The 26,999-nt window shown below is 41.1% G+C and overlaps 2 protein-coding genes, 1 long non-coding RNA gene, 1 other non-coding gene and 1 pseudogene across 6 annotated transcripts; 3 read left to right on the top strand and 2 right to left on the bottom strand.

Moving 5' to 3' along the window:
- Positions 1-985: 985 nt before the first annotated feature.
- Positions 986-4,562, bottom strand: LOC120606702 (uncharacterized). The gene is made up of 3 exons (XR_005653952.1): positions 4,493-4,562; positions 1,773-1,855; positions 986-1,055 (listed from the first exon to the last, which is right to left on the bottom strand). It is a non-coding gene; the product is annotated as an uncharacterized LOC120606702 (long non-coding RNA).
- PLA2G1B (phospholipase A2 group IB) lies at positions 2,316-8,020 on the top strand. Its single transcript, XM_039868145.1, has 4 exons — positions 2,316-2,355; positions 4,628-4,787; positions 5,264-5,391; positions 7,814-8,020. Exons 1-4 carry the CDS (start codon positions 2,322-2,324, stop codon positions 7,936-7,938), a joined length of 447 nt encoding a protein of 148 aa, XP_039724079.1. The 5' UTR covers positions 2,316-2,321; the 3' UTR covers positions 7,939-8,020.
- A 6,061-nt stretch (positions 8,021-14,081) lies between these two features.
- On the bottom strand, positions 14,082-23,684 carry SIRT4 (sirtuin 4). Of its 3 annotated transcripts, none has more exons than XM_039868311.1 (5): positions 23,630-23,684; positions 19,093-19,590; positions 16,353-16,665; positions 16,077-16,270; positions 14,082-14,541 (listed from the first exon to the last, which is right to left on the bottom strand). In XM_039868311.1, the coding sequence occupies exons 2-4, from the start codon at positions 19,587-19,589 to the stop codon at positions 16,136-16,138; spliced, it is 945 nt and encodes a 314-aa protein (XP_039724245.1). In that variant the 5' UTR covers position 19,590; positions 23,630-23,684; the 3' UTR covers positions 14,082-14,541; positions 16,077-16,135. The 3 variants fall into 3 exon arrangements, with proteins under 3 accessions (XP_039724245.1, XP_039724246.1, XP_039724247.1); XM_039868312.1 differs by having other exon boundaries at positions 16,371-16,665; XM_039868313.1 differs by having other exon boundaries at positions 14,083-14,541; positions 19,366-19,590.
- Positions 20,885-21,003, top strand: LOC120606932 (uncharacterized; annotated as a pseudogene).
- Positions 23,685-26,507: 2,823 nt separating the features above from the next.
- On the top strand, positions 26,508-26,648 carry LOC120606886 (U4 spliceosomal RNA). Its single transcript, XR_005654014.1, has one exon. It is a non-coding gene; the product is annotated as a U4 spliceosomal RNA (small nuclear RNA).
- Positions 26,649-26,999: the final 351 nt, after the last annotated feature.

The raw sequence follows: 26,999 nt of genomic DNA, 5'->3' as shown, positions 1-26,999 counted from the left end.
GGCTGACGCGGAGTCCTGAGCTAACACTATTCTCCCTTCCAGTAGCTCTCACAGCCCTCGCCCGCTTCTGGGCTGGCACCGAGACAGGTATGTGACATCCTGAACAGCACTGCCAACAGAACCTTCCGTGATGATGGAAACGTTCTATATCTGTGCTGTCCAATACAGCAGCCACCAGCCACATGCGGCTGTTGCACACTTGAAATGCGGCTAGTGAAACTGAGAAACTGATTTTTAATATTATTTAATCATAATGAACTTAAATAGCCACATGTGGTAATGGCTACCATTAGATGGTAGCACAGATGTAGAAACAGATAAAGAGACAGGTAGCACGAGAAAAGCCTGCGTCAAATGGGGACAGAGTCAGGTCCAAGCAAATAAATTGCTTCCCCTTTCTGGTCCTCAGTTTCCCCATCTGCTTACTAAACGGTGTTTCAGTGTTAACTCAGCTAAAGGAACTTGCCTGGGGCTTCTGGTCTTGGGATGAAACAGAGAAGCCCTTCCAGATGGACTTCTTCTTCCTTGGCCTTGGCTCACGCTCAGGGGAAAAGTACAGAGAGATAGAATTGGGAGTGTGTGAGCAGAGGCCACAGGGTTAGGACTAGACCGACTGATTCTGTGCTGGCTCACACATAACATGACCTTGACCAGGGTGGAGGGAAATGGTTCGGTGGGGAAGAGGCAGGTGTATGGGTTCAAATCGGGTCATGGCCATTTCCAGCTCTACCCCAGGCTGAGCCTCAGTGTCCTCATCCGGAAAGTGGCCAAGGTGCATCCAAGATAAAAGATGATTCTATGTCTCATGGCCACGTGATGAAAATAACACTTTACCTCTGTGATCTTCCTCCCCCAAACCCATAGCCAACCCCTAGTCTAATTATGAGTCAAATATCAGATACATTCCAATAGAGGAGCATCTTGTGATATACCTGACCAGTATTCCTCACATTGTCAAGATCATCGACAACAAGGAAGTCTGAGAAACTGCCACAGCCCGGAGGGGTCTGGAGAGACAGGACAACTTAAGATAGTGTGCTATCTTGGATTGGATCCTGAAACAGAAAGAGGACATTTGGTAAAAACTAAGGAAATCTGAATAAACTATGGGCTTGAGTTTATTAATATTACGTTTGATGATAATAATACATCGATATCGGTTCATTAATTGCAACAAATATACTATATTAATATAGGATATTAATATTAGGCAAAACTATGAGAGAGAACAGGACTGAAAAGTATGTTGGGACTTTGCTCAAGAAAAATAAGTAAATGAATAGATAATTAAAATAAAAACACGGGGTTGCTGCAGAGACCGCATAGGAACTCAACAGTAGAACACTGAGTAAAACAATGATAAAGTATTACATATTGTGTGAAATATCTAGAATAGATAAATCTATAGAGACAAAAAGCAGATTCGTGGTTGTCAGGGGTTGGGAGAGAGTGACTACTAATGCGTACAGCATTTCCTTTGGGGAGGATGAAAATGTTCTGGAACTAGATAGAGCACCACACTGCGAATATATTAAATGCTACTGAATTGTTCACTTTAAAAATCAGATGGTTAATTTTATGCTATGTGAATTTCAGCGGAAAAAAATGTAATATAGACATTTGATACGACAGTTCTAAAATGTTTTTTTATTCCACAAGTCAGATCCAAGCCTTTGGGGGTTTTTCTTACCAACCCACAGTGGGGAGTCGGGGGGATGGAATTGGTATAGTGGGAAAAAAAAATAAAATGTGTACCTTAGAATCAGACATACCTAAGTTTAAGCCCCTGCTCCGCCATTTGCTAGCTGTGTGACCTGGAACAAGTTACTTCACTTTTCTGAACCCATCTCCTCACCTGCAAAATGCACAATTGGCAGCAGCATTCAGTGAGACCCACAGCCCAAACCCAGTGACACAAGAAGACATGGAGGCAGCAGTCATTTCCTTCCAGTCCCTCTCTTCCCAGTTGTTCAATGGGGTTGATGGCTTTGCCAGCCCCCAACTCCTCCAATGATGAATCTGGGCTGAATGCCAAGGGGTGGGTGTGAGGGTCAAGATTCCAAGATGCGAGACTCCAGAAATAAATAACCCCTTTCATTAAAAGGTGCTGATGGTCAATACATACAAGCACTTCCATAGCCTCTTGCTGGCAGGGCTTACTTGTCAATTAGGGTTACTCCTGCAACAGACAGGCTCAAGGACAACCCGAAATCAGCAGAGAGCAAAGCAAACACTACAGCCTTATCTTGGGCCCTCAAGGTGGCTATAAGGAGGTTGGCCTTAGGCAGCACAGTCTTCTCGCTTACCAACTTGACAACAGGATGAAACTCCTTGTGCTGGCTGCTCTGCTCACAGGTAGGCAAGTCTCCACCCACTTCATGGGCTAAGATCTCACTCCTCTGGAATGGGGACCACAGGTCCAGGGCGGGCCCGACCTGGAGTCTTTATTCAGGGTCCCTGTGGGGCTTAACTCCTATACTGGGATTACCTCAAATCCCCCCATAGTTGGCACCTTTCAACCTTCAGTTTTGAACTCAGATGATCGCTCGGAAAGGCCTATCCTGCCCACCCAGGCTATGAGGGCCCCCTCTCCTTTCTTTCTACCTTATTAACTTGGTATAGCACCTATCTTTGCCTGCAATTTTTATCTTGTTGATTCATTTACAATTTTACTCCCTGACCACACCAAAGCTTGAGCTCCATAAAAGGAGGGGATAGTGCTGTTTGCATCATTTATGGAATGAATGAATGAAATCAGATACACTGGAATTCAAATCCCACCCTACTCATCCATCATGCATTCATTCATTCAACACTGATGGTATCAGAGCCACCAAGGTATAAGGCTCTGGGTTGAGATGAGGGAATCAGAGATGAATAAGCCATGCTCCCTGTGCGAAGAACACACACACAAGCAGTAGCTCTGTGTAGGTCTGGCCTCTGCAAAGAGCAGAGCTGGCTGGATCACAGTGAGAGAAAACAGAGGGAAACAGGACTGGGGTCTGGAGATGGGCCAAGGTAGCCAGACCACTTCCGTCTGAGCAGGTTCCAGGTCTCTACACCTGAACACAGTCTCTGTTGGCTGCCACCATGGAGGCTGCTCACAGGGGAGAGTGACCAGCTTCCTTTGCCCTGGTGTTTAAGCAAGCACATGGGGAAGCTCTAGTGTGCACAGCAGATCAAAGAAAGAAAGGGTAAGGCATGGGGCAAAGCGACGATACTGGTGGCTGATTGAAAGGGGACCCCCAAATCGTTTCATGCCATTTTGTTTTTAGGGCACCAAATCTCACAGGGTAAGGCTCTGCAAATGAAGTAATGGGGTACTTCTTCCCTGAGTCTATTGTGCCAAGTCTAGTGCTTCATATGGGCAACTATTCAGAGTCAGACTTTTTAAACTAACTCAATAGATATTTGTTGAGCATCTACTATATACCAAACACTTTCTTTTTGAGGGGTTTGCATTTATTTATTTATTTGCATTAAAAAGATTTTTTAAATTAAGTTTATTGGGGTAATGAGGAGTTTGCATTTAAATCAAGATCTTCCGGCCTTTTGAAAAGTGAGATGACAAGTGTGCCAGGCAGCGGGAACAGCAGGTGTGTGGGCCTTGAGGCAAAAAAAAGATTGCGAATGGAAGGCCACAGAGGCCTCCTCATTATTCCTTGTGCTCCTGCCCCACCTCAACCCCAACATTCCCTACTCATCCCCTTCATTTCAGATTCTCCTTACCCTGCTCCGATTTTCCACCCTCTAACACAATATCTGATTTCCCTATTTATTATATGTATTGCTTATTGGTTTTCTCCCTCACTAGGATCTAAGCTCAATGACTTTATAGATTTTTTGTTTTTACATATGTATATCCAGCTCCTAGATTAGTGACTGTCCAATAGTAGGTGTTCAATAAACATTTGCTGGATAAACGGTAGAGATAGTTTAAAGCCGTCTCCACTGAAAATACGTTCACGCAAAAACTAATACATAAATGTTAATATCGCTATTCATAAGAGTCAAAAAGTAAAAACAATCCAAATGCCCATCAAGTGATGAATGAATAAAATATGCGATCTGTACTGTGGAATATTATTCACCTGTGAAAAAGGAAGAAGTACTAATACATGTCATAACATAAATGAACCTCAAAAACGTGATGCTAAGTGAAAGAAGCCAGTCACGAAAGGTCACATCTGGTATGATTCCACTTATATGGAAGTGTTCAGAATAGACAAATCCATAGGGACAGAAAGCAGATTAATGGTTGCCAGAGGAGAGGGTGGAAAGGGGACCTTTTGCTAATGAGTACCGGCTGTTCTTTTTGGGGTGATAAAATGTTCTGGAATCAGTGTTGATATCTGCACAACTCTGAATATACTTAACCACTGAATTATACACTTTAAGTGGCTAAAATAGTGAATTTTATGTTATGTGAATTTGATCTCGATAAAATTTTTAATTTTTAATTTTCATTTTAAAAAATCTGTAGTCACTTTACCAGGTTTCTGTATCCAGCTTTCTTCCAAGGCGGCAGCTGCTAGAGGTCAGTGGGCAGCAGGCACGTGTTGGGGCCCCTGGAGTGCTGGCAGAGCCAACCAGGAATGATTTGAACTCCGGCTATGTCTTTTTGCAGTGGGCGCTTCCGGAAGTGGCGTGTCCCCGCGGGCAGTGTGGCAGTTCCGCAACATGATCAAATGCACGATCCCCAGCAGTAACCCCTTCAAAGATTACAACGACTATGGCTGCTATTGTGGCCTGGGTGGATCCGGCACTCCCGTGGATGAACTGGACAGGTGAGTGATTGATCTGCAGGGACAGTGAGTGGAGTACCGGTGGAGCAGGGGGAGGGCACGAGCCAAGGATCTCACAAGAAAGAGGATTTGCATATTTGCTAAAGATAACATTCTTTCACATCTTGTCATATAAACAAATACGTTCCAAGAGGACCTTAAATTCAACGCTCCCTGTTGAGGAAGGAAAGCGGAACGTGGGAGATATGAGATGATGGGTGCTGCTGCCCTCTAGTGGCGAGACTTTGCAACACAAAACATCGTAGCATCTTCAGAATACGTGATTCTGAATGGGCGTATTCCTGCACCAATTTAAAAAATAGCCTTCAATAAACATGATAAAAGAACTAAAATTTTTTCAAGCTATAAAATCATGTAAGCTAAAATATCCCTCACCTGTTCCTGAGAGAGAGCAGGTGCAAGCTGACTTGCTGCTCCACACCTGGTTCTTCCTCAGCTCTGTCCTTTGACCTCTCCAGGTGCTGTCAGACACACGACAACTGCTACGGCCAAGCCAAGGAACTGAAAAGCTGCAAATTTCTCCTGGACAACCCCTACACCAAAAGCTACTCGTACTCTTGCTCTGGTTCAGAGATCACCTGCAGCAGTATGTTTACCCCCTTGTTGGCTTGTAGGCCCTCAACAGGCATGGGGGTACATAATAGTAATGATAGCCACTATTTAGTGATCATTTCCTTAGTGCCAGGAAGTGTACCACTATTATCCCCATTTTACAGATGAGGAAACTGAGGCTCAGAAGGCTGAGCCATTGGCCCAAGGGCACACAGCTCGTAAATGGTGGTGTTTGGTTTTTGATCACAGGTCTGTATGACTTCAAAGATATACCACTTTGTTATTTCATAAAAAGAGCTCAGAACTAGGCTCTTGTTACATGCCAGGTACTAGGAGAGGCGTGTATATGAGATAGGTTTTATTAATCTCATTTTGCAGCTTAGGAAACTGAGGCTCAAAAATAGTCATTTGCGCCAAATCACATGGTTTATGAGCGATAGGGTGGGCATTTGAACTCAGTTGCTTCTGATTTCAAAGTTTCTGGTCTTAACAACTAAGTTATGCAGCGCTCATGGTAAAATGCACGCCTCCATGATGGAGGTTCTGAAGAGAAGACAATTCAGAGAGATGAAGGGTATTGTCGCTACAGTACAAACGACATTGAAAGAACCATAATTCACATCTAAAATTGCCACGGAAAAAGTTACCTGGAATCCCACCATCTTAAGAAATAAACAGTTTCATGCCTCCGTGTTCCCATTTGCCCTTGTCTTTGGAACAAGGTTTATGTCATTCGAATCATGGCTAGGCATGTGACCCTAACCCTAACCTCAAGTTCTTTGTTCCTTCTACATGGAACACTTCCCACCACATATCTGCTTGGGTTATGCTGTCAGTCCAGATCTTTCTTTAGAAGTCACTTTCTCAGTGAGGTCTTCCCTCACATTCTTTTGAATCCCATGCATACTCCCTCCATCTCTCCAGCATTCTCTGTCTTCTCTCTCTGCTTTATTTCCTCCACAGTATCTATCAACGTCTGATGTACCAAAGTTATTTCCTTACTGTCTATCTCTCCAATAGAAACTAAGATCTATAGGAATCTAGAGCAGTGTCTGGCATATAGTAGGTGGTTGGTAAATGATGAATGCAGAGGCTAGATACTATCTTGAATTCTGCTTTTTCTCACTTATCACCACTTTATGACCATTTTCCTGTATTGCCTCATAGTCGTCATTGTTATTCCTTTAATTGCTGCATAATGTGACTTAATTTGCTTATACAGTCCCCTGGGAACAGATAGTTGGGTCGTGGTCCACGTTGGAAAGTCAAATATATGGAAAGTCATATTTTTGCACTACAATTTGATTGGCAAGGGTTCCTTGTTATGGATTCCAGATTCCTTTACAAATCTGATGAAAGTTATGGAGCCTCTCCCAAGGGGAAATACACTCACACACATATGCATATTTATAAATAATTTCTTTTAAATGCAGCTGCCCTTCCCCCCACCCACTGGGTCAAGAAGCCTGCATCACAATATTTATTCATATTAATTAACAATAACTCACTAAATAATTATCTCATTGTGCACTTTATAATCTAATTGCTAATTTATGCCTTAATGGGCATTCACTGGGCAAGGAAAACATTTGTGATTTTTAAAAGAAAAGAGCAGAGAGAAACAAAACTTTAATAAGATTATTGAAGGTAAGCAAAGATATACAATTAAATTATAGATAATAAAGTTCAAACGCATTTTAAGTGTTATCTGTGTTGTTTCTCTTGGTTACGAAAGTAAACAAGGCCAAAGTAATGTAATTTCCAACTCTACAGAAATATATCATGGAAAGTGGAAGGCACCTATAATACTATTACACAAAGATAACCATTAGATATATATCCCTTAAAATTTTTTGGGGTTTACTAGTTTCCAAGATATTTTTCCTTTAATAAAATACCTTTAATAAAATAAAAATATTCCCACATCTAGACATACTTAATTCTTTTAAATGTTTATATAATATCCTATTGTAATGATATTCTATAATTTTAAAAATATGTGCTTTAAAGTAGAGAAATTGGCTTACTAAATTGAAATGAATAATACTTTGCTTCCTTAAGTGTTACATTTTAGTGTTTTCTATATGTTTTATACTTGCCTGTCTATGTTATCAGAGATCTGTAGCTATATGGGTTTTAAAAGCAGTGAGCTCATTTAGGAGTATGAAATAAATGTTCTGAAAGGCAGCGATCACATCTAGGATCTCCAGATAAAACACACGTTGCCCAGTTACATTTGACTTTGAGATAGACAACGAACAATTTTTTAGTCTATGTTCCAAACTTTGCATTCATCGTTTATCTGAAATTTTGGTATTTTTATTTGCTTAATCTGTCAACTCTAAATTTGCACCAATGGAACAGCCACTAAATTATTCCATTTAATTCTTCCTGCCCCTGGATTGTACAAAGCAGGATCCACCTTGGCTCAGTCCTCTCCTCTTGCTCTTTTCCAGGCAAAAACAAAGAATGCCAGGCCTTTATCTGCAACTGCGACCGCAGTGCTGCCATCTGCTTTTCAAAGGCCCCGTACAACAAGGCTTACAAGAATCTGGACACCAAGAAGTATTGTAAAGATTGAGTATTGCCTCTGGAAAGCATCATCCCTATGGCATTCACCTTACACTGTACCCTCCAATAAAGCACATTGTTGAAAAGCCTCACGTTTGGAGATTGTTTTATTCTTTATCTACTGAACATGACTAAGTCTCTTCCTAGTCTTTGTGAGCATCATTCTTTCCAGCCTTAGAAGTTGAATTAGATGGATATTTCCAGGAAGTGAGCACCATGAGACCTGAATAATGATTAACGACTGCTGATTATTTACTCTGAGACAGGATTGTATGTCTTGTCTCTAAATTCTCTGGACAGCCCTATGAGGTTCTGACACTGTTAGCAAATCTTATTTTTCTAAGCTGAGGCTCAACAGGAGAGATCACTTGCCCAATGTAATGTATCTTGTAAGTAGCAAAGAAGGAATGTAAACCAAGCCAGTCTAACAGAATGCACATTCTTAACCACTACCTTGCCCTGCCTGAAGAGGTAGGCTCTTGTTTCAGTATGAGCCAGACCTCTCCCCTTCTCATTTCTCTGCCTCCTTTTCCAAACATGTAAAACCATTTTTCTACAACTCTTTTCTTTTTCTAAGCCTTTCAAAGACTTCACCACACTCTACAAGCTGATTTTTACACTGCAGTCATCAAATATAATAAAATAACAGCTACTTCTTGACCACTTACTGCATATCACTCTTCGCTAAGGGCTTTCTTCAGCTCATCTCATTAAATATTTGAATGAGCTCTGTGAGATTGATATTATTGTCCCTGTTCTATGCACAAGGAACTAAAAACTCAGAGATTGAGTCACTTGCCCAAGATCACACAAATGGCAGAGTCAGGATTTGACCAATTCTATCCCATGGCAATGCCTGAGCTCTTAACCACTAAGTTACTAGACCAAGTTTCTCTGCTGGGCTTTATGACTACACTGGCCCTGAAATTCACCAGAAAGAGCAGGAAAGGGAAGATAAGGAAACTGGATTAGGAAAGCAAAGATGAGAAAGGACAACACAGACTATGAGAAGCCAGCACTGAGCAGTTTTAAACCACCGGAGGTTAATAGAAGAGTGGCCACTGCTGAGTGTATGTGGTGGGCAGCAAAGGAGTGTGTAGATTTGTCTTTTGATGAAGGGAGTGTGTGTGGATTTGTCTTTTGACCTAATTTCTCCCTCATTTCATTCATCCATTCAATGAATATTTATTGAATACTCACTTTGGGCTAGCCACCGTACAAAATGCTGAGAATACAATGTTTTTGAGGCTGATCTCAAGGCAATAATTTATTGTTAGTAGCCGCCTTCAGTTTAATCATTTCTGAGGCTTTTTATCTTCCTCTTCAACTGGTGTATGCTATGTTACATACACTATGCTCTATGCTCCAGATGGTGCCAAGCATTTTGAACAATTACTTCATCATCCTCAGAACAGTTCTATAGTTGTAAGTATTATTACCTCATTTTACAGATGAGGAAACTGGCTCAAAGAGGCAAGTGATTTGTCAATGGTCACCCATTATAGATGGCATAGCTGAGGCTGGAACACAAATCTGGATTATTAGGAAGAGTGACATCACACTGTGAACTTGCCAAAGGCAGAGCGAGGTGTCTTAATCATTTTTGTATCCCTACTTGCCTACTACTGTACTTGACACACAGCGGGCACTTGATAAATAATTGCTAAATGTGGAACGAACTGTAGTTCATTAGCGCTCAGGCAAGAATGGGAATGTTTTCAAATTCAAATTCAACAAATTTAGATTGACGGCCATTCTGTGCACACTATGTTACAGGAGGATTGCAAGGGATGCAAAAATTAAATTAGACCTGGCCTCAGCCTTCAACGAATCGTAAGGATCATAAATGTTTTTCTTCGGTGGAAAGAAACTGCAAGTCCCTGTTTGGGTGGAAGAAAGGTAAGATTTCAGGAGACTGTTGCTTATTCCCACGCCCCTCCCCCCATAATAAAACAAACAACAGAGAGAGAAGAGTCACCTGAGCACACAAGCTGGGCTCTAAAAATATCCTCTGACTTAAAAACTTTTCTCTTTTTTATTATCCCAAGGGTTAGGGGAGAGAGAGGACACATTTCTTTAACAATCTTTTAATGAGCATCTGCTGGATGCTCATTAAAGTAAAGGGAATACGGGAAACACTAGACGAGTGGCTGGAAAGATTTAAATGAATAAATAAATGAACCGGACGGAGAGTAATTTAAAGTCTGGATTATAGCCTAGCGGCCACAGTATCCTCACAGTACTTAGAACATCTCACAGGCTTGTCAAATGATTGCTTAATGAAGATACAGCGCGGTACAATGGTTTGCCGCAGTCCGGGAAAAAACACGTGGCTGTATTTACCTTTTGGGGTCACGTGATTCTCCGCGCCCAATCCTGTGAATCCGCCCGCGAGGGATTTCGGAGTAGGAAATGTGATTGGGTATCTCGTGGGCACGTGGTTCTCGATTTCTCTTTTCTATTGGTGAACAGAGGTCCAGCTTCCGGCCTCCCTCCGCGCCAGACTCAGACCCCGCCTCTCTCGGGCGTAGGGCCCTCGCCAGCGCAGGCGCAGTGGTTGGTAATAGTTCCTTGAGGTGGCCTCCAAGGGAAGGTGGGCCCCAGTACACCCTTCTCCTGAGGCAGCATCCCACGGGAAGGACGGATCGAGTGTGACAAGAAGGCGAACACACGGGGATGTGACGTTGGGTCCAACTTTCCTGCCATGTTCGTCCCTCTCTGGGTCTCTTACCCCCTATGCACACTCTCCTCTTTTTCCAGCCCCCCGCGACTTTCCAGTTGGTAACTCCCTCGTTGCTTTTATCCCGGCAAGAGCCGGGGGCGCGGGGCCGGGAAAGTGTGATAGGACTCAAGGGGAGAGGCAAGTGAGTTTTAGGCAGAGCCAAAGGCCTCTCGGTGCGTCTTAAGTCCACACTTGAATCCCCACCCCCACCTTCAAAGAGGGGAAAAAAAAAAAAAAAAAATAGGCGAAAGGATTTGCAATTCTGACCTCCATGCTTTTGTATTTATTGTTCCCTCCAGTTGGGATGGCCCCCTTTTCCCACCTGGTGAACGCTTATTCATTTTACAGGATCTAGCTTGGGTCACTTATGTAAGTTTCTTGAGCCTTGCCCTTCCTTCCCAAAATACAGTTGCTTAGTTACCCACTGGGTTTCTGCAGCGTTAAAGAGAGAGCAGGTTGGACCCGGTTTGATTACTGGCCTGGTCACCCTAGGTGACATTTGGGCAAGGCATGTAAGTTTCAGGATCTTCATCTTTCAAAAGAAATAATAGTGTGCAGATCATAGGGTTGGTTGTAGGAATTAGGTGAATCCATGCGTTGTAAAATGCTTCGTACAGTGGTTGTTGTGTAGTAAATGTTTAATAAATATTTCCCAAGGGAATGGAGAAGGAAGAATATTCACATTTTATTTTCTTTAGAAAAGCTTTATTACATCAAGCAAGACTTGGCTTTCATAATTTTTTAAGAAGACAAACAGGTACACAAAAAGGAAAGGTGGCCCAGGAGAAGACTCCTCTGAGTCTACTTAAGTAAATAGGGCACAAAGGTTTGGCAAGTGATGGCTTCCTTACCCACCATCCCACCCGCCTCCCATATCCTAATTGTAGTGGCTGACATTTGCTTACTTTGTGCCAGGCACTGCTGTGAGCTTCACACACATCATTACCTTGTTTAATCTTCATGACAGCCCCATGAGGTAGCTACTATTATCTTCGTTTATAAAAAAGACTGAAGATAAAACAATATGCCCAAGCTCACTTAACTAGTAAGTAGCAAGAAATGGATGGAAATCCAAGTCGGTCCGTAGCCTAAGAGTTTCAGTTCCATGCTATATTCCTTTTCTAATAAATTGAGAGAGAGAAAAAAAGCAACACTTCTTTCTTGGATGAGGTTTTTTGTTTTTGTTTTTTCCTTCCTTCATGAAGTAGAATTTAACTGCTTTGTAAAAAAAAGTAAAAAATCTGGATCTGGGGGTGGTTCCATAGTGTAGTGGTTAGCACGTCTGCTTTACGCGCAGAAGGTCCTGGGTTCGCACCCCAGGTGGAGCCATGGACCATACCATGGGTGCGCCAGGTCCTCTGGGTATGCCAGGGGCACCAGGCCCTGGGTGCACGCCTGTGGGAGGAGATGCTCCAGCTTCAGAGATCCAGTTTTTAAGGGGAAACAGCAACATCCATAGGTCAGGGGTGGAAGTCGGGGGCGGAAGATTAAAGAGGGGGAAAAAATATTCTGGATCTTAGAGCACCATCTTGAACCTCAACAAGAATGATATATCTGGAATTAACTATTATATCTGGTGGCAACCTCTGCTATCCTAGGAGCAGGGTGACCAATCATCCTGGTTTTAGCACTGAAAGTTCTGCAACTCAGGAAACCCCTCAGTACTGGGCGCCTGACCTAAGCGTGTTGAATTTCTTATTGGTCCTTCCTTTGATCCTCCCAGGAAAAGCTCAGCATTCACTGAAGACTGATCTTTATGCATGTTCAAGCATCTCTTGTGGGATTTTTATTGAGCTAATGTTTTACAAAATGCTTCACAAGCTGCTTGGGGGATAATGTGCTCAATAAATACTACTATTTAAGGGACAGGTGAGAGAAAGATATTCAAATTATGACAGGATAAGAAAGAAAATATGAATCAGTGGGAAGGAAGTTTCACGTGTTATGTACCCATTTGCCTTTGTGACTCCTGCTTACTAAAACTGTGATAGCAAAGCAGAATTGTGGAAGCAACTGAAGGAGAGTCTGATGGAAAGTCATACCCAAAGTTGGGCTTATGCAGTTAGAACCATGTAAGCAGGGCAGTGACATACTGATAGTGCACACTAGTAGATGCTTGTTGTTCAAACTGAGGGCATTTATGGTGGCTTTGGAACTGCCACGCTGGTAGAAAGCTAAAGATGTAAAGTAAGGAGACGTGAAAACCATCACCTTCAGGAAATACCAAGCTTCTCTCGAGACAAATTTTTTGGAAAGAATTCCATCTCAGGAGGAAATGTGAACAAAAAGAACATTCCTAAGGCCCTCGAGACTTGGTTTCAAGAATCATGTCAGGATTAGGTGATGAAAGAGCCTGCCTGCCCTCCTTGGCAACCTAACCTACTCTCCACTGCCCACCACATTTTAACCTTTTCTGGTCTCCTTGGCCAGGTGTACTGCTGGCTTCTGCTTTTACTTCAGGCTGACTTCTTTCTAACCATAATCTTCAGACAAATGAGAAGCACTGCTGTTTAAAAACAAAAGATCCAAGTGGAAAAATCTACTTGGATTATGGTCCTGGCTCTGAAACTACATACTGTGGCCTTATGTAAATGTGGATCTTAGTTTCCTCAGAAATGAAGGTGGAGGGGGAGGGGAGGTGGACTAAATTTTCTCTCATTCTGTCATTCCATGCATGACACTTTCTGGTAGAGAATAGGTGTGGGAGAAATAGCATATCCTCTGTGAGCCACTTTAGGAAAGAGGTTGTATCTTTGTAACCTTAGTACCTGAATATAATGTCTGTCAGTGACCATTTGTGAAATTTGTGAATGAGAATAGCTTGAGATTCAAAAGATTCAAAAGACTCAGGTTTGAGTACAATTATTGGTACTGATTCTGAATAACTGAGCAAATCTGGTTCAAAGCATTTAAGATCTCTATCTGCAAAAAAAAAAAAAAAAGGCTGGAATGAGATTTAAAACAACCTTCTACCTCTTTAGAATCAATTATTTGCTATGAGCAAACCTACAGTTGTGCTGGTGAAAAGAACTCTGTTTTTTCAACATCTTGGGTCATTCTAGTTAACTGAAATTTGCTTCCTAGGCAGGTATAGGATGAACATGTATTGCCTGCCCCAGTTGTAGACAAAAGACTACCGGAATAGGCTGTGATTCTTTTATCTGCTTCACCTTTTGATGAGATTGTGCAGAAAGCTTTAGCTTGGTACAATGATTCTGGCTAATGCAGTAATCAAACAAGTCTTGCTGCTTTCCTCGGCAGAAACAAATCAATTTAAGATCCCACTTGGGAATTCACTGTTTCCTCTCTAAGGACTAGGTTCAAGGCAGGTGTCTCATTCTGGCTGAAATCAAGCAGAAATCCTTAGAGAACCGTGTGATAAAGCCCCATTTGCTTTTAACTGATTAAAAAACATAAGTACAGACCACATATCTGGTATACTATTTTAAAAATGATCCCTTTATTCTTTGGTTAATAAATTCATTCATAGGATTCCTCATCTTTTCAAAAAATATATCAAACCGGTTCAGTCAAAGACATTTAACCATTTGGAATTGTAAATTAAGTCATTTCCTTCTCCCTTGAGCCTCTACATTAGTGAAATCCCTGGGCGAGCACTCCAGAGACCATTCTGGCCTCCATAGTTCCTGGGCCATTCTGCCTGGTGAGATAAAAAGGAAGCGGAAGCAGTTTCCCTATCAGGAGAAGCTGCTGCTTCGAAAAAGTCTTTCTTCAGGGAAAAATCTCATCAGCCTGAAGATTCTTAACTCCTTGACTTTGAAACCTGCCCAGTTCAGAGATGTGCTGGCAGAGAGATGTTGGTTTGCTGCTCTCTGCAGGCTGCACTCAGCTTCGATTCGTTAGAGGAAGAAGGGATGAATCCTTAGGGATCTGAAAAGAAAGGGAAACAAGTTAATTCCAAAAATAAGCCAAGAGTGGGGTGGGGAAAATTCAAACAAATATAGCATTTAGGACATGTAAATATGGCCACTATATAGTGTTAAGTGAAACAGGATATAAAACAGTATGATTCAATTTTTGTCAGAACAGATTTAGTTATACCAGAATGCTAAACTTTGGTTATCTCAGTGGTAGGATTATGGGTAACTTGAATTATATTCTTTTTACTTATCTGTATCAACTAAACTTTCTATAATAAATATGTACCATTTTAGTAATAAGAAATTAGTTAAAAAGTAGTTGTGCCAAGGGGACTTATTTCGTGCTAGTCGTGTCCCGTTCCTTGAGCTAGATGCTGTAGGTCTTAATCAGGCTGCCGGCTTATGAAACATGGACTTCTCTATATGTAGAGTTCAATTAAAATAGTTTTTAAAAAGTAGTTGTTACAGGAACTCTCATTCATTACTGGTGGGAATGCAAATGGTACAGCCATTTTGGAAGACAGTTTGGCAGTTTCTTTCAAAATGGAACGTGCTTTTACGATCCAGTAATCTCACTCCTTGCTATTTACCCAGATGAGCTGAAAACATATATCCACGCAAACGCCTGCACACGGACGTTTATAGCAGCTTTATTTATAACTGCCAAAAACTTGGAAGCAACCAAGGTGTCCTTCAGGAGGTGAATGATAAGTACGGTGTGAGTGTAGGCAGGGACAAAGGGGCATATGGGGACTCTCCACTTTCTGCCCAATCCTGTGAGCCTAAAATTGCTTTTTAAAAAAAGTGGTTGTAATTGTATTAACCAATGTTACCCCAATAAACTTAATGAAAAATTAAAAAAAATAAATGATAAAAACAAACAAAAAAATGGTTGTAGTCTTCTGGGAATAGAATAAAAACAAACTGTAAACATTAAACAAGGGAACTGTACGGTATGTGACATATCTCAATAAAGCTGTTTATATTTTTAAGTGATTGCACTCACATTAAAATTGATATAAAGTACAGACACAATATGGATGAACCTCATAAACATTGTGCTAAGTAGAGAAGCCACACGCAAAAGGCTACATACTACATGAAATGTCTAGAATAGGCTGAAACAGAAAGATTAGTTGTTGCCAGCAACTGGGGGGGTGGGGGGTGCGGGTAATGGGTACAAGGTTTCTTCCTGAGATGATGAAAATGTTCTGGAATTAGATTGGTACAGAGCTTTACCACTTCCTGAGTGTACTAAAAACAACTGTATACTTTTAAAGGGTGAACTTTATGGGATGTGAATTATATCTCAATAAAGCTGTTATTTTTAAGAAACAGAAAAAAGTCATGGCAGATTTTGGAACATTGTTTTAAATAGCTATGTGCCTAGAATTTGAAAATCATAGTCTTTTAACAGTATAGCGTGATGTACATTAAAAAACTAATTAAAAATGGCCATACATTAAGAAGCCTAGAATCGAGTACATTTTTCCAGTGCTCTCACTTGAATGGGAACTGGAATCTGATATCTGAGAAGGCATTTACCGTTAGCAGCAGGACACAAGTGAAAGTCCCAGCTTCTGGCTCAGGAACGTCAGACTGTGTCAGTATGGGTCTATTAAAGGCAGCAGCTCCCCACAACGAGAATCCAGTTTCAGACACGCCAAGTCATCCGACCGCGTGGGCCCAATATTCAGTATTGCAATTGGTAGCTGCTTCTCCCGTGCAGTGAGGATAACCTGTGCGAGGAGACACAGGTAAGAGATCTCTAGATGCAGGAAGACAGAAACCAAACTGGGAGCCTCTCGGGGCAGTCACCACCCTGACCAAGTCAGATACCTGCAAGGACGATCCCACCACCAAGAGAGAGTCGGCTTCTCTGATCCGCCTGTGCACAAAGTCCACCTTGTCAGGGTTCACCGTGTCCCCGAAGAAAACGACGTCTGGTTTCAGGGGGCCACCACATCGAGCGCAGGATGGGACTCGAAAGCTCTGTACCTGCTCCTCAGTGAGAAAGACATCTCCATCAGGAGCCACGCCATGGGCCTCAGCACTCCAGGTGGGGTTCAGGATTTCAAAACGCTCCTGCAGCACCCTGCGGGAAGTCTGTTCACCACAATCCAAGCAGAGGACCCTGAAACCAAAGAGGAGGCTAACTGATCGGTCTGTCCTGGGGAAGAACGAAGCTGTCAAAGACATTTCATCCCCAGCCATTTACAGCCCCTCCATCGTGGCTTCCTTTTCCTAACACCCACAGTTTCTTCTCCATTTTAGGAATACCTTCTCTTGACCTCCTTAGCTACCCCCGTTTCTCACCTTCTACTGCCAAACCTTCTAGAACAAGTAATGTACACTTGTTTCCTTACTATATGCTCCTTGCTTAACCTTCCACCAGCTCATTTTTATCCTTAACTGCAAATTCTTTACCAAATGATTTCCTGAATACCCAAACCAGTTTTTCCCTCCATTCCCATTCTCTGCTGTCCTCATCTGCTATAATTGTCGTGACTCATCCCCATCCTTTCTTTAAAACACTTTCTCTCCTTGCTGTCTATGACACGGTGTCTTCCGGTTCTCTTGTCAGCTCTCTAATCAAGAGAACATGAGCTCCATGAGGGCAGGAACTTTAAGTCTTGCCCACTGTTTGGCAAGACCACCGCTCTCGACCACTGCTCATGACCAAAAGGTGCCCAGTAAACAGCTGTTGGAGGAATGAAAGGTTGTTTAGTTGGTTCCTCCCCTGCTCCTCGATCCTCTAGCTTGTTTTCTTTCTACGTTCCTAACCTTGGGGACTCTCCATTTTCACGGCTTCAGTGCTTCTGTGCTGGTGGCTTCCCCTGCATAGGACTCCATGTCTGCTCTCTCTCCCAAACTCGAGTCCAATTCCAAGTGTTCTTGACTGTCCTGCCAAGTTTACGTTCTGTCTTTGACCACTCCTCCCCAACTTCTCCATCACCATCATTGCTCGAGTTATTTGGGCTGAAACACTTGGAAAAAAACTTGTTACCCGTTTTTCTCCTTTTTATCTAGTCAGCCATCAGATTATGTTGACTTTTTTTTTTTTACTTAAAAGGATCCTCTGAAATGACAAGAAGTCTTGGATTTGTTTTAAACTATTTAAGAAGAGATGAAGAAAAGAGATAAAGTAGACATAAAATCTTTGAATCTGAGCAATGGTATATAGGAGTTCATTATACTATTTACTTTTGTGGATGTTTGAAATTTTCACCATAAAAAAAAAAAACAACCTTTTAATGGACCCATAGCCATCATTAGTTCTCTCATTCCTCTGATGTCACCTTAGTCTGGGTCCTTCAGGCTGACCCTGAGCCACTCTTTCTAATCCTGTCTAGCCTTCCTCAAATGCTATTTTTGTCATGTTGCTTTCTTGCTCAGAAACCACTAACGGCCCGCTTTGGTCTCTCACAGCAGACCCAAATTGCACTGCATGATTTTCAGATGCATCTGTGAGTTGGGTCTAGCCTTCCCAGACATCTGACTTCATAGCAGTCTCCACAGAGGCCAGACCAGACTCCTCTGGGCTCTACAAATTCCTTTCGTTTAGAAAGCCCTCTTTCCCCTCTTTGCCTGGTCAAATCTGAGCCAGTCTCAAGCCACACCTTACACATAAAAGCTGTCCTCATTTCTCCGATCTTTACTCAGTCTGTTTCTTTAAACTTGTAAAGCATGTCTACCGAGGACCACACAATTTAACAATCACGTGTGGAGTTGTTTGTCATTAAACATGTTATTTTTGGGTCTCTCTCAAACAGATTACAAAGTTCTCACATATAAAGTAGACCATATTTTATACTTTGGTTTTGATCCTGCCACACCACCAAGTAGCACGCCAGCACACACCACATGTTACAGGCACCCAATAAATATTTTACGATTGGCAGGAGGATCTCTGGGGCTTTAAGATAAGGAAATGGTCTCCAATTAGCTACAAGTTATTGCCAGGGCTGCATGTATTCCTTCCATCAATTTTACTGGGTTCTGACTATATGCCAGGCTATAGTGTGTTCTATGTGTCTGGGCACCAGACGCAGCAGTTTGTAGCATATGCTGTTGGGGCTCTGCTCATAGTCCCTTCAACACACCCAGAGGTCACTGCATGCAGTTCTCTTTTAAGCAACTTCCTGTGGCCGAGGAGCCTTCTCTGGAGGAGCAGAGTCAGTGTTAGGGACTTAATTCCCCAAGAGTGACCTTTGCCCAGTGACGGATCGGAGATGGTAGATAAACACCCCAGCTTCCTTGGTTTTCAGTGAGACAATCCTGAAGCCTTCTCTAAGGCAGTCAAAGGGCCCTCACTAAACTGAGCTCCAGCTGCCCGAAGCAGTAACCCATTTATTAGCGTACCCTTTCTTGGTTTTCCTCCCTTCCCCGATTCACTTCCCACTCCCTCACTGAGTTTGCTGAGATCACCTCCCAAATAAACAACCTACTCCCAAATCCTCTTCTCAAGGTCTAACGAAGACAACAGTGATCAAGATGGCCAAGGTGCCCGCTCTTATGGAGCACACGTTTCTGCGTTCAAACCGTTTAGACCTTCCTGCACCTGTGCATGCATCCGTGGAGTTCTGTCAGGCGCTGGCTCCCCGCCTTGGTGTGCAAGGCGTCCACATTTTGGGTCACCAACCAGTACAGCTTTCCGAGTCTTTCCCAGTTGCTCAGAGTCCAGTGTGCGGGGTTAGGCTGGTGGGAGGAGAACTGAGGCCAGCCCACAAAGTTTCTGGCCCAGTACCGCTGGCGGACTGGGGCACTCCGAACAAAATCCCCATGCTGGATGGGCCGCCGGTCAGTGCGGGCATAAAGTCCCACCTTTTCTGACCTGTAGTCTGGGATCCCCGACTCGGTGGAGATTCCTGCCCCGGTCATCACTAGGAGTCTCTTGGAAAGGGTGATGAAGCGCTGTAACTCTTTGACCTTCGCAGGGTCTGCAGGAGGACTTGGTGGCACAAATAACCCAATGGAGCCATGTGAGCAATGCCGGCTGAGGTTCACCATCCAGCAGCCTTTCGCTGCCCTGAAAGTCAACCCAAAGCTCATTCTCATTCTAGAGAGAAAGAAACCTCGTGAGAAACCCACTTATTTATTGAGGTATAACTGACATATAACATTAATTTCAGGTGTGTGACATAATGATTCAATATATGTATATATTGTGAAATGATCACAAGAAGTCTAGTTATATCCATCACCATATATGGTTACAAAAATTCTTTTTCTTGTGTTGAGGACTTTTAAGATTTAATCTCTTAGCAACTTTCAAACATGCAATACAGTATTTTTAACTCTAGTCACCATGCTGTACATTATATCTCCATGACATTTATTTCATAACTGGAATTTTATACCTTTTGATGACCTTCAGTCATTTCCCTCATCCCCCAAACTCTGCCTCTGGCAACCACCAATCCGTTCTCTGTATCTGTGAGCTTGAGATTTTGTTTTGTATTTTAGAAATTCATATTTAAGAACAAAGGTAACCATCAACTGATGGATGAATGGATAAACAAAATGTGGTCTACCCACACAGTGGAATATTATTCAGCTATAAAAATGAATGAAATTCTGATATTTGCTACAGGATAGATAAATACTAAAAACATTATGCTAGCTATAAGATGCCAGTTACTAAAGAACAAATACCATATGATTCCACTTATATGACGTCCAGAATTGGCAAATCCATAGTGATAGAAAGTAGATTAGTAGTTGCTGGGAGCAGGAGGAAGGGAGAATGTATCAGAACTTCATTCGTTTTTATAGCTGAAAAACAAAGGTATGATCTAGGCACTGAGCATCAATAGCTGCTAACATTACAAAAAGAGAGGACCAGAATTGTGAGACTCTTGACAGGAGAGCACACTGCCACCCAAGATGTCTGAGCAAAAAAAATTTAATTTGATCCTGATCAAGTCTCTAGAGCTAATTAACAATTATAGGAACTATAGAGACCAAAGCAATGTGTTAGATGATGCCATTTGTCAATTGGCAAACTCCAGGACAGACAAATCAGTTTCTCCAACAAATAAATTGCAAAAGATAGATGTACAGAGATATGAAGGGGAATTTATAGATTAAAATTTAAAGACTAACCGATTGTAATCTGTAGGCCTTATTTGGATCCTGATCCAAACAAACTTTTAAAGTATGACATTTATAAGACAATTGGAATATTAAACATTAACTGGATGTTTAATATTAAGAAACTACTATTAATTTTTTAATGTATGACAAATAGCATTGTGAACTTTAAAAAAATCTTCATCCTACAGAGCTATAAATTGAAATATCTGGATGAAATGCTACATGTGGCAGGATCTGCTTCAAAATAACATGGGGGTATCTATGGCCATGCCACGCTGAACGTGCCCGATCCCGTCTGATGTCAGAAGCAAAGCAGGGTCGGGCCTGGTTAGTACTTGGATGGGAGACCACCTAGGAATACTGAGTGCTGTAGGCGTTAAAATAATAAAATAATAAAATAATAATAATAATAATAATAATAATATGGAGGTGGCGGAGTAGATAGGAGTATATAAATGAAACAAGTTTAACCAAGAGTTGTGAATTATTGAAGCTGGGTGATGGGTCCATAGATCGTGTTCATTATATTATTCTATCCGCACAATAAAAAAAAAATTTTTTTTAAGTAATTCCTTAGAGGAATGTCTGGATTGCAGATGTCCTGGAATGCCCACGGCAGTGGTAGTGCAGAAATGCCAAAAGCCATGAGATGAAGAAAAATGATTATATCTCTTGAATATTTTAAAAATTTAAGACATAGAATCAGAGAAGCGAGAGAAAAAAAAAAGAATGGAGATGCTTGAAAAGCTAAAATGCCGTGGAATGCTTTACCTGAAAAGAAGACAAAACTCCAATATCCAGACTGTATCAGCAGTCATATAGTATTCAAAGAAAACGTATGTGAAATTAAATGTACAAAGTTAATTAGGGTAGGTAACTTAAAAGTATACCTCCTTCATGTTGCCTTAATTCTAGATAAAAATGAAAGTAAGGGTACATCATTATCAAAAGTACAGAGAGATAATCAAGGGCTAAGCGTAGCCTTTAAAAATATAGGCAAACCCTAACTCTAAGCAAGAAACCACAAGTAAAGAAAAGCTTGGGTAGCATCCTTAATTCCCCAAAGTAGTTTACCCTAAATGGGATTATGGAGCAGGCTACTGATGAAGCTGCCAACCCAAAAGGTATCTATCAATCAGCAAACTTGAACCTTGAATTATTTTATGAGAAGTATTGCAATATTATGATGAGGGCCAAGAGCATATTGAGAAAAAGCTGGAGGGTAGGAATCTGTTAGCATTGCACACAATACTGTCTTCTGGAAGATAATATTTAGGTATTAGAAAAATGTATTGGAAAGGATCACAGGTTTTTACATATCTAAGAAAGCTATCTATCCAGACCATACTATTTCCTGTGTAGATTTCATACTTATCAGAACAACCTATTGATAATGAATTAATCAATAACTATAGTACCTCAAAGGATGGCCCCCAAAATACACAATAATATCTTTCACTAGAAAGGTACAGCCTCCTTCCTTCCATACACACCTAGAGTGTATTAATAATCTTACTTTGAAATCCAAATCAATCTTTTGTAAAATTTGAAAGGGTGTGAGCTAGCTCAGAATCTGATTACTCAAGGATGCGTAGAACACTGAGACTCCAGGCTTATAGGAAAAACTGACCCTTGCCAAGGGTCTGCTGGTAAACTGGCTTCCCCTTCTACCCTCCCCCTCAAAAAAAGATAAAAGAATCCGATTATGGCCAATTTCAGGCTACCAATGGTTTAACTACTCGCTAGCAAATTCCTAAATATTTAACAACTGGCCCTCACTGGTACAAACTAATCCCAACACCTTCCTGGGTCCTGTGAAGTCCAACCTGAAATAACAAGCCTCCCTTTTTATTATATTTTACTAATCTATTTTGGTCAAGGATGTCTAATACCTTCCACAAAACAGAATCTTGTCTCCACCCTGGACTATTTCATAACAGCTCAAGCCAATCTTATCTTCCTGACCTCTTAAGAACCTACAGACAGTTCCACTATGCTGTGGCCTTCAGATGGAAATGAACTTAAAATGGCTGGTGAATCCGCAAAGGCTTTCCGTATCCAAAGGAAACTGTATATTTTGGTTTATCATTGAAAAAAAAGAAAAGGGGCCTTAAAAAGTCTATTTTTAAAAAAAGGAGGGAAGGTGAAGTAAAAATTGGTAAAGCTGCATAACATGAGGCTTACTATGTTTCTCCCAGTAACACCTGGCTGGGCAGAATTGAATTCCTTATAAACTTCAAAAGGTTTAATGACTTACACTCAATATCCCTTAAATCCCTTAATACCTCATTGTTATTCCATCTGTGACTATAACTAGATATGTCTCTATAAAAGGAATATATTTATATTTTTAGTTAATACCACTCCTTGTGGAACTATATGTCCCATAAACCTACTTCTCATTTTATAAATTAGAATTATCTTATTTCTTCATACTCTAAGAACAGCACAATTGAGTCCTACTAAGCCAGGTGTTGATGAAGTTGTTGCTCAGACTTTTCAGGCCTTTTATTAATGTAATTAAGCATATGAACCTTTTATTCTTTAACTTCCTCCATATTCTTTTAATTTACTCCCAATTGCAAACTGCTGCTTGCACACAGCAAAGAGTAGTGAGACATGGCAAGACATTCTACCCCTGCGTGTCTGCTTCTCTAGCTGTAAAAACAAGGCTTTGACATTATTTGATAGAATACAGAAATTCTCTAGTGATACACGCACCCTATATGTCGGGTAAACTGGCTTCCCCTATTAGCTTATGCTTGGTTTTCCAGATCTGGGTTCAGGACCCTGATTTCAACTGGACATTTCACAGCAACACGTGAACAGCTAAACAAATAGAGTCCGGGTTCCTGAGACCAGAAGGCTGGGGTAAACCCGCTCTATTAGAACAGCTACTCTCTCCCAGGTCCCACCAAAGGGCAAAGAGGAGAAATGGGAGAAATTCCTTACAAGAAATCCACAACTTCTAGACACTTGCAGCCTGTACAGGACACACTTACCTTTCACAGCTTAAGAATTACTTCACATCCGACAGCGGAACTGACTGGCTACATTTGCATTTTGGGAAATGTAGTTCACAAAACTTAAATGATGCAAGGGAAACTACAAGTCCCACAATTCTCTACGTATCACTATTGAGGGTCTCATATTTTCCAGTAGCGCCCGCTCCCTGTCTGCTCTTCCTGGTCAGAGGTTTTGAACCTCGGTTCGCCATTTGCGGCTCTCACCTAAGCCAATTTATTATTTTCTCTGAGAGAGGTGTTTAGAACTTGCCGCCAAAGTCCTGAATGCAAAATTGTGCATCCAAACAGCGCTAACTTAGGAATTCATTCTCTTTTAAGATAGAAGCTTTAATAATGGGTCTAGATTTAATTCACCCTCAACTTCAGTGTTTATGATCCTTTCGACTTACCGTGACAGAATCAAGTTCCCTACCTTGCAGTGAGTGGGTTGTCAAGAAGCACATTCACAAGTGCCTGAAAAGTTGATGTTTTTACATATTAATGAATAACTCAAGCCGAATCTAAAATACAGGAATTAATGTGTTTACGCACTTGGCCTCTCCAATTTCATTCTCTATCATGTGTTTTTATTAAACAATGCCTGGGTCTCACTCTCAGAGATCGATTTAATTGGTCTGGGGAGATGCCTGGGCATCAAATCGGTTTACAAACGTCCCAGTTGTCTCTAATGTGTAGCCTGTGAGAACCGCTGCATCAACTAAATAAGACATCAATCAACTTGTGAATGATAATATAATCAAAGGGCAGCTAACAGGGAACGTGAAGACCACCTAAGGAACCACTTCCCCCAGTTTAAAATGAACTGAAGCCTGGAGTAGTATGGAAACTGGGGTCAGTGTTTTACTCCTGGTCCTCTCATTGAATGTATGGAGGTAAATATTGGTAAAATAACCCAGTTTAGTAGTGTGGGAGCAGTACTTCCAGCAACAGCTGGGATAGGTCACTTATTTGGGAGAATGACCTGACATGACAACCTTTTGTGCCTCCATTAACCTGTCCACAGTGGCTGAAAAAAGGACCAATATGTAGACTGGGAACTTTTACTGTCAAAAAATGTTGTAATTCAGAATGTTTTCTACACACATGGGGATTTGAGCAAAACCTATGGAAATGCCCAAGCAGTGACATTCCCTCCGACCCCAGACAAATTTTATTATGAAAAATTTCAAATTCATATTATTTTTTCAGTTCTCTAAGTGGCATAAGCATTATTAATAGAGACCGACTAGGAATATATGACTATCGTGCTTTTAGGCACCAAAGAATCTCATGTTCAGGAAGAAATTAACTGAGTTTTCCATTTTTCTCATAATGCTGAAAAGTCATCTGTGGAAGGTCAAGTCATCCAAGACAGCTGATGAAATACATGCTTTCCCTTGATAGGTACTGACAGGGTATAATGAGCCACCCAATCAGTACAATCTCAAGGACTGAGAAGTCTTCTTATTTCTCCTAACCAGAAATTACTAAGTCTTTGATTGTAGCAAAGTAAAATAATCGAAATTAATCGGATTGCTAGTGTTTTCTTTTTTCTGCTGGTTTTTCTAACCCTGGCACTTATGGCTGTGAAAAAAAAAATTAACTACACATCAGCATCAAATAGCCTTTTAAAAATGTTCATTTTTGCATCTAAATGATGACTACATGAATATTCATGGAGCAATACCTTGAATGTTTCATGTTTAAAATTTTTTATAATAAAATGTTTGGGATAATGTCATTTTCTTAGAGACTACTAATGAGTAGCATCTTAATGAGTAGCAAAAAGCAAAAGTACTTTGGAGAATATAGTTCAGGGAGGAAAAAAATCCAGATATAGTTAGTTTACTAACAACTTTCCACTTGCAGAGAGAAAACAAGCAATGAGAGAGTTACTTCAAACCTCATGAACTGTGGACATTTCTGTAGAAATAGCCTTTTTCTTTCAGCCCCTCCCCTCTGAATTAGGATGCTCACAGAAAACTCTTTTGTTTTAAACATAGAATTACCATATCATCCACTTCTAGGTATATACACACAAAAAAATTGAAAACAAGAATTCAAACTAATACTTGTATGCCAATGTTCATAGAAGCATTATTTACAATAGTCAAAAGGTGGAAGTAACGCATGTCCTTCAAAGAATGAATAGATAGTAAAATTCCACACAATTGACTATTAGTCATAAAAAGGAATGAAATTCTGACATATATACAACATAGATGGACCCTAAAAACATTACACTATGAAACAAGCCAGACACAAAAGGTCAAATATTGATGGTTCCGCTTATATGAGGTACTTAGAATAATCAAATTCGTAGAAACAGAAAGAATAAAGGTTGCCAAGAGCGAAGGGAGGGAGGAAACGGAGTTAGTGTTTAATGGGTATAGAGTTTCAGTTTGAGATGATGAAAAAGTTCTGGAAATGTATACCGGTGATGGTTGCAAATAATGAAAATGTACTTAATGCTACTTAACTATACACCTAAAAATGGTTACACTGGTAAATTGTCTGTGAGGTATATTTTACCACAATTAAAAAAAAAAAAAATCTCTTTTGGAGAGCATAGTTACATGTGAATCCGGAGCCAAATGAGTAAATAGCCCATTTCTCATTGCCCAATTCATTCTCTGAATTGTTATTAGCATGTTTCCTCCCATAATGCTTTGCTTCATGCTTCGCCAAAACCTAGTTAAATGAAACTCAGCAGGAGAATCTTCGGAAACAGCCTATGTATTTCTTAGAGATCTTCATATGGTCATATAATTTTGAACCAAACAATAATTGAAGGTTTTTCCATGAGACTCAAGATCGCCTTTCTGAAATAGGAACCTTGCTTATAGGGAGTGATGAGTAGGGAAGAGCGGAGATTAGCTTTGCGCAGTGGCAGTATCGTAGCCAATGAGGTTTATCCGAGGCGCGATTATTGCTAATTGAAAACTTTTCCCAATACCCCGCCATGACGACTTGAAATATAGTCGGCATTGGCAATTTTTGACAGTCTCTACGGAGACTGAATATATGAGTTGAAAAAATAGAACTTTTTTTTTTTTCCATTGTGTTTTTTTCGTTTGGATTTGAGTGTATTAAGAGTACCCACGTGGTACTCACAAAGTTACCTTTTTCTCTATGTCTCGGGTTAGACATATCTGTAGAACTTGAATTTATTTGATTTCAACTTCGTAGCTTGGTTTCTTAAATACCTGTCCTCCTAGATCTGTTTTGTCCACGCTGCGTTTTTTCTACTCGCCGCCCAAGCTTTTCAGATTTTAACTCTGAATGTGCCCCCTCTGGCTCCCGTCTGCTGTTTATACACCCTGGCCTTTAGCTATTCATCCTTTTTCGGTTCACCCTCGTTTTCCTT

Source organism: Pteropus medius, unplaced genomic scaffold (assembly GCF_902729225.1).
Source record: "Pteropus medius unplaced genomic scaffold, Ma_sr-lr_union100, whole genome shotgun sequence".
Taxonomy (NCBI): domain Eukaryota; kingdom Metazoa; phylum Chordata; class Mammalia; order Chiroptera; family Pteropodidae; genus Pteropus; species Pteropus medius.
This window is presented reverse-complemented; position numbering and strand designations above follow the sequence as displayed.

Bases quoted from the DNA above. Each gene is read 5' to 3' on its own strand.
- PLA2G1B (XM_039868145.1), top strand. From the start codon at position 2,322: ATGAAACTCCTTGTGCTGGCTGCTCTGCTCACAG. The intron at 2,356-4,627 runs GTAGGCAAGTCT...GTCTTTTTGCAG, and splicing joins GCTGGCTGCTCTGCTCACAG to TGGGCGCTTCCGGAAGTGGC. The intron at 5,392-7,813 runs GTATGTTTACCC...GCTCTTTTCCAG, and splicing joins TTCAGAGATCACCTGCAGCA to GCAAAAACAAAGAATGCCAG.
- SIRT4 (XM_039868311.1), bottom strand. From the start codon at position 19,589: ATGAGAATGAGCTTTGGGTTGACTTTCAGGGCAGCGAAAGGCTGCTGG. The intron at 16,666-19,092 runs GTGCAGGAAGGT...CTTTGGTTTCAG, and splicing joins CTCCACGGATGCATGCACAG to GGTCCTCTGCTTGGATTGTG. The intron at 16,271-16,352 runs GTGGTGACTGCC...CTCCTCGCACAG, and splicing joins AGGTATCTGACTTGGTCAGG to GTTATCCTCACTGCACGGGA.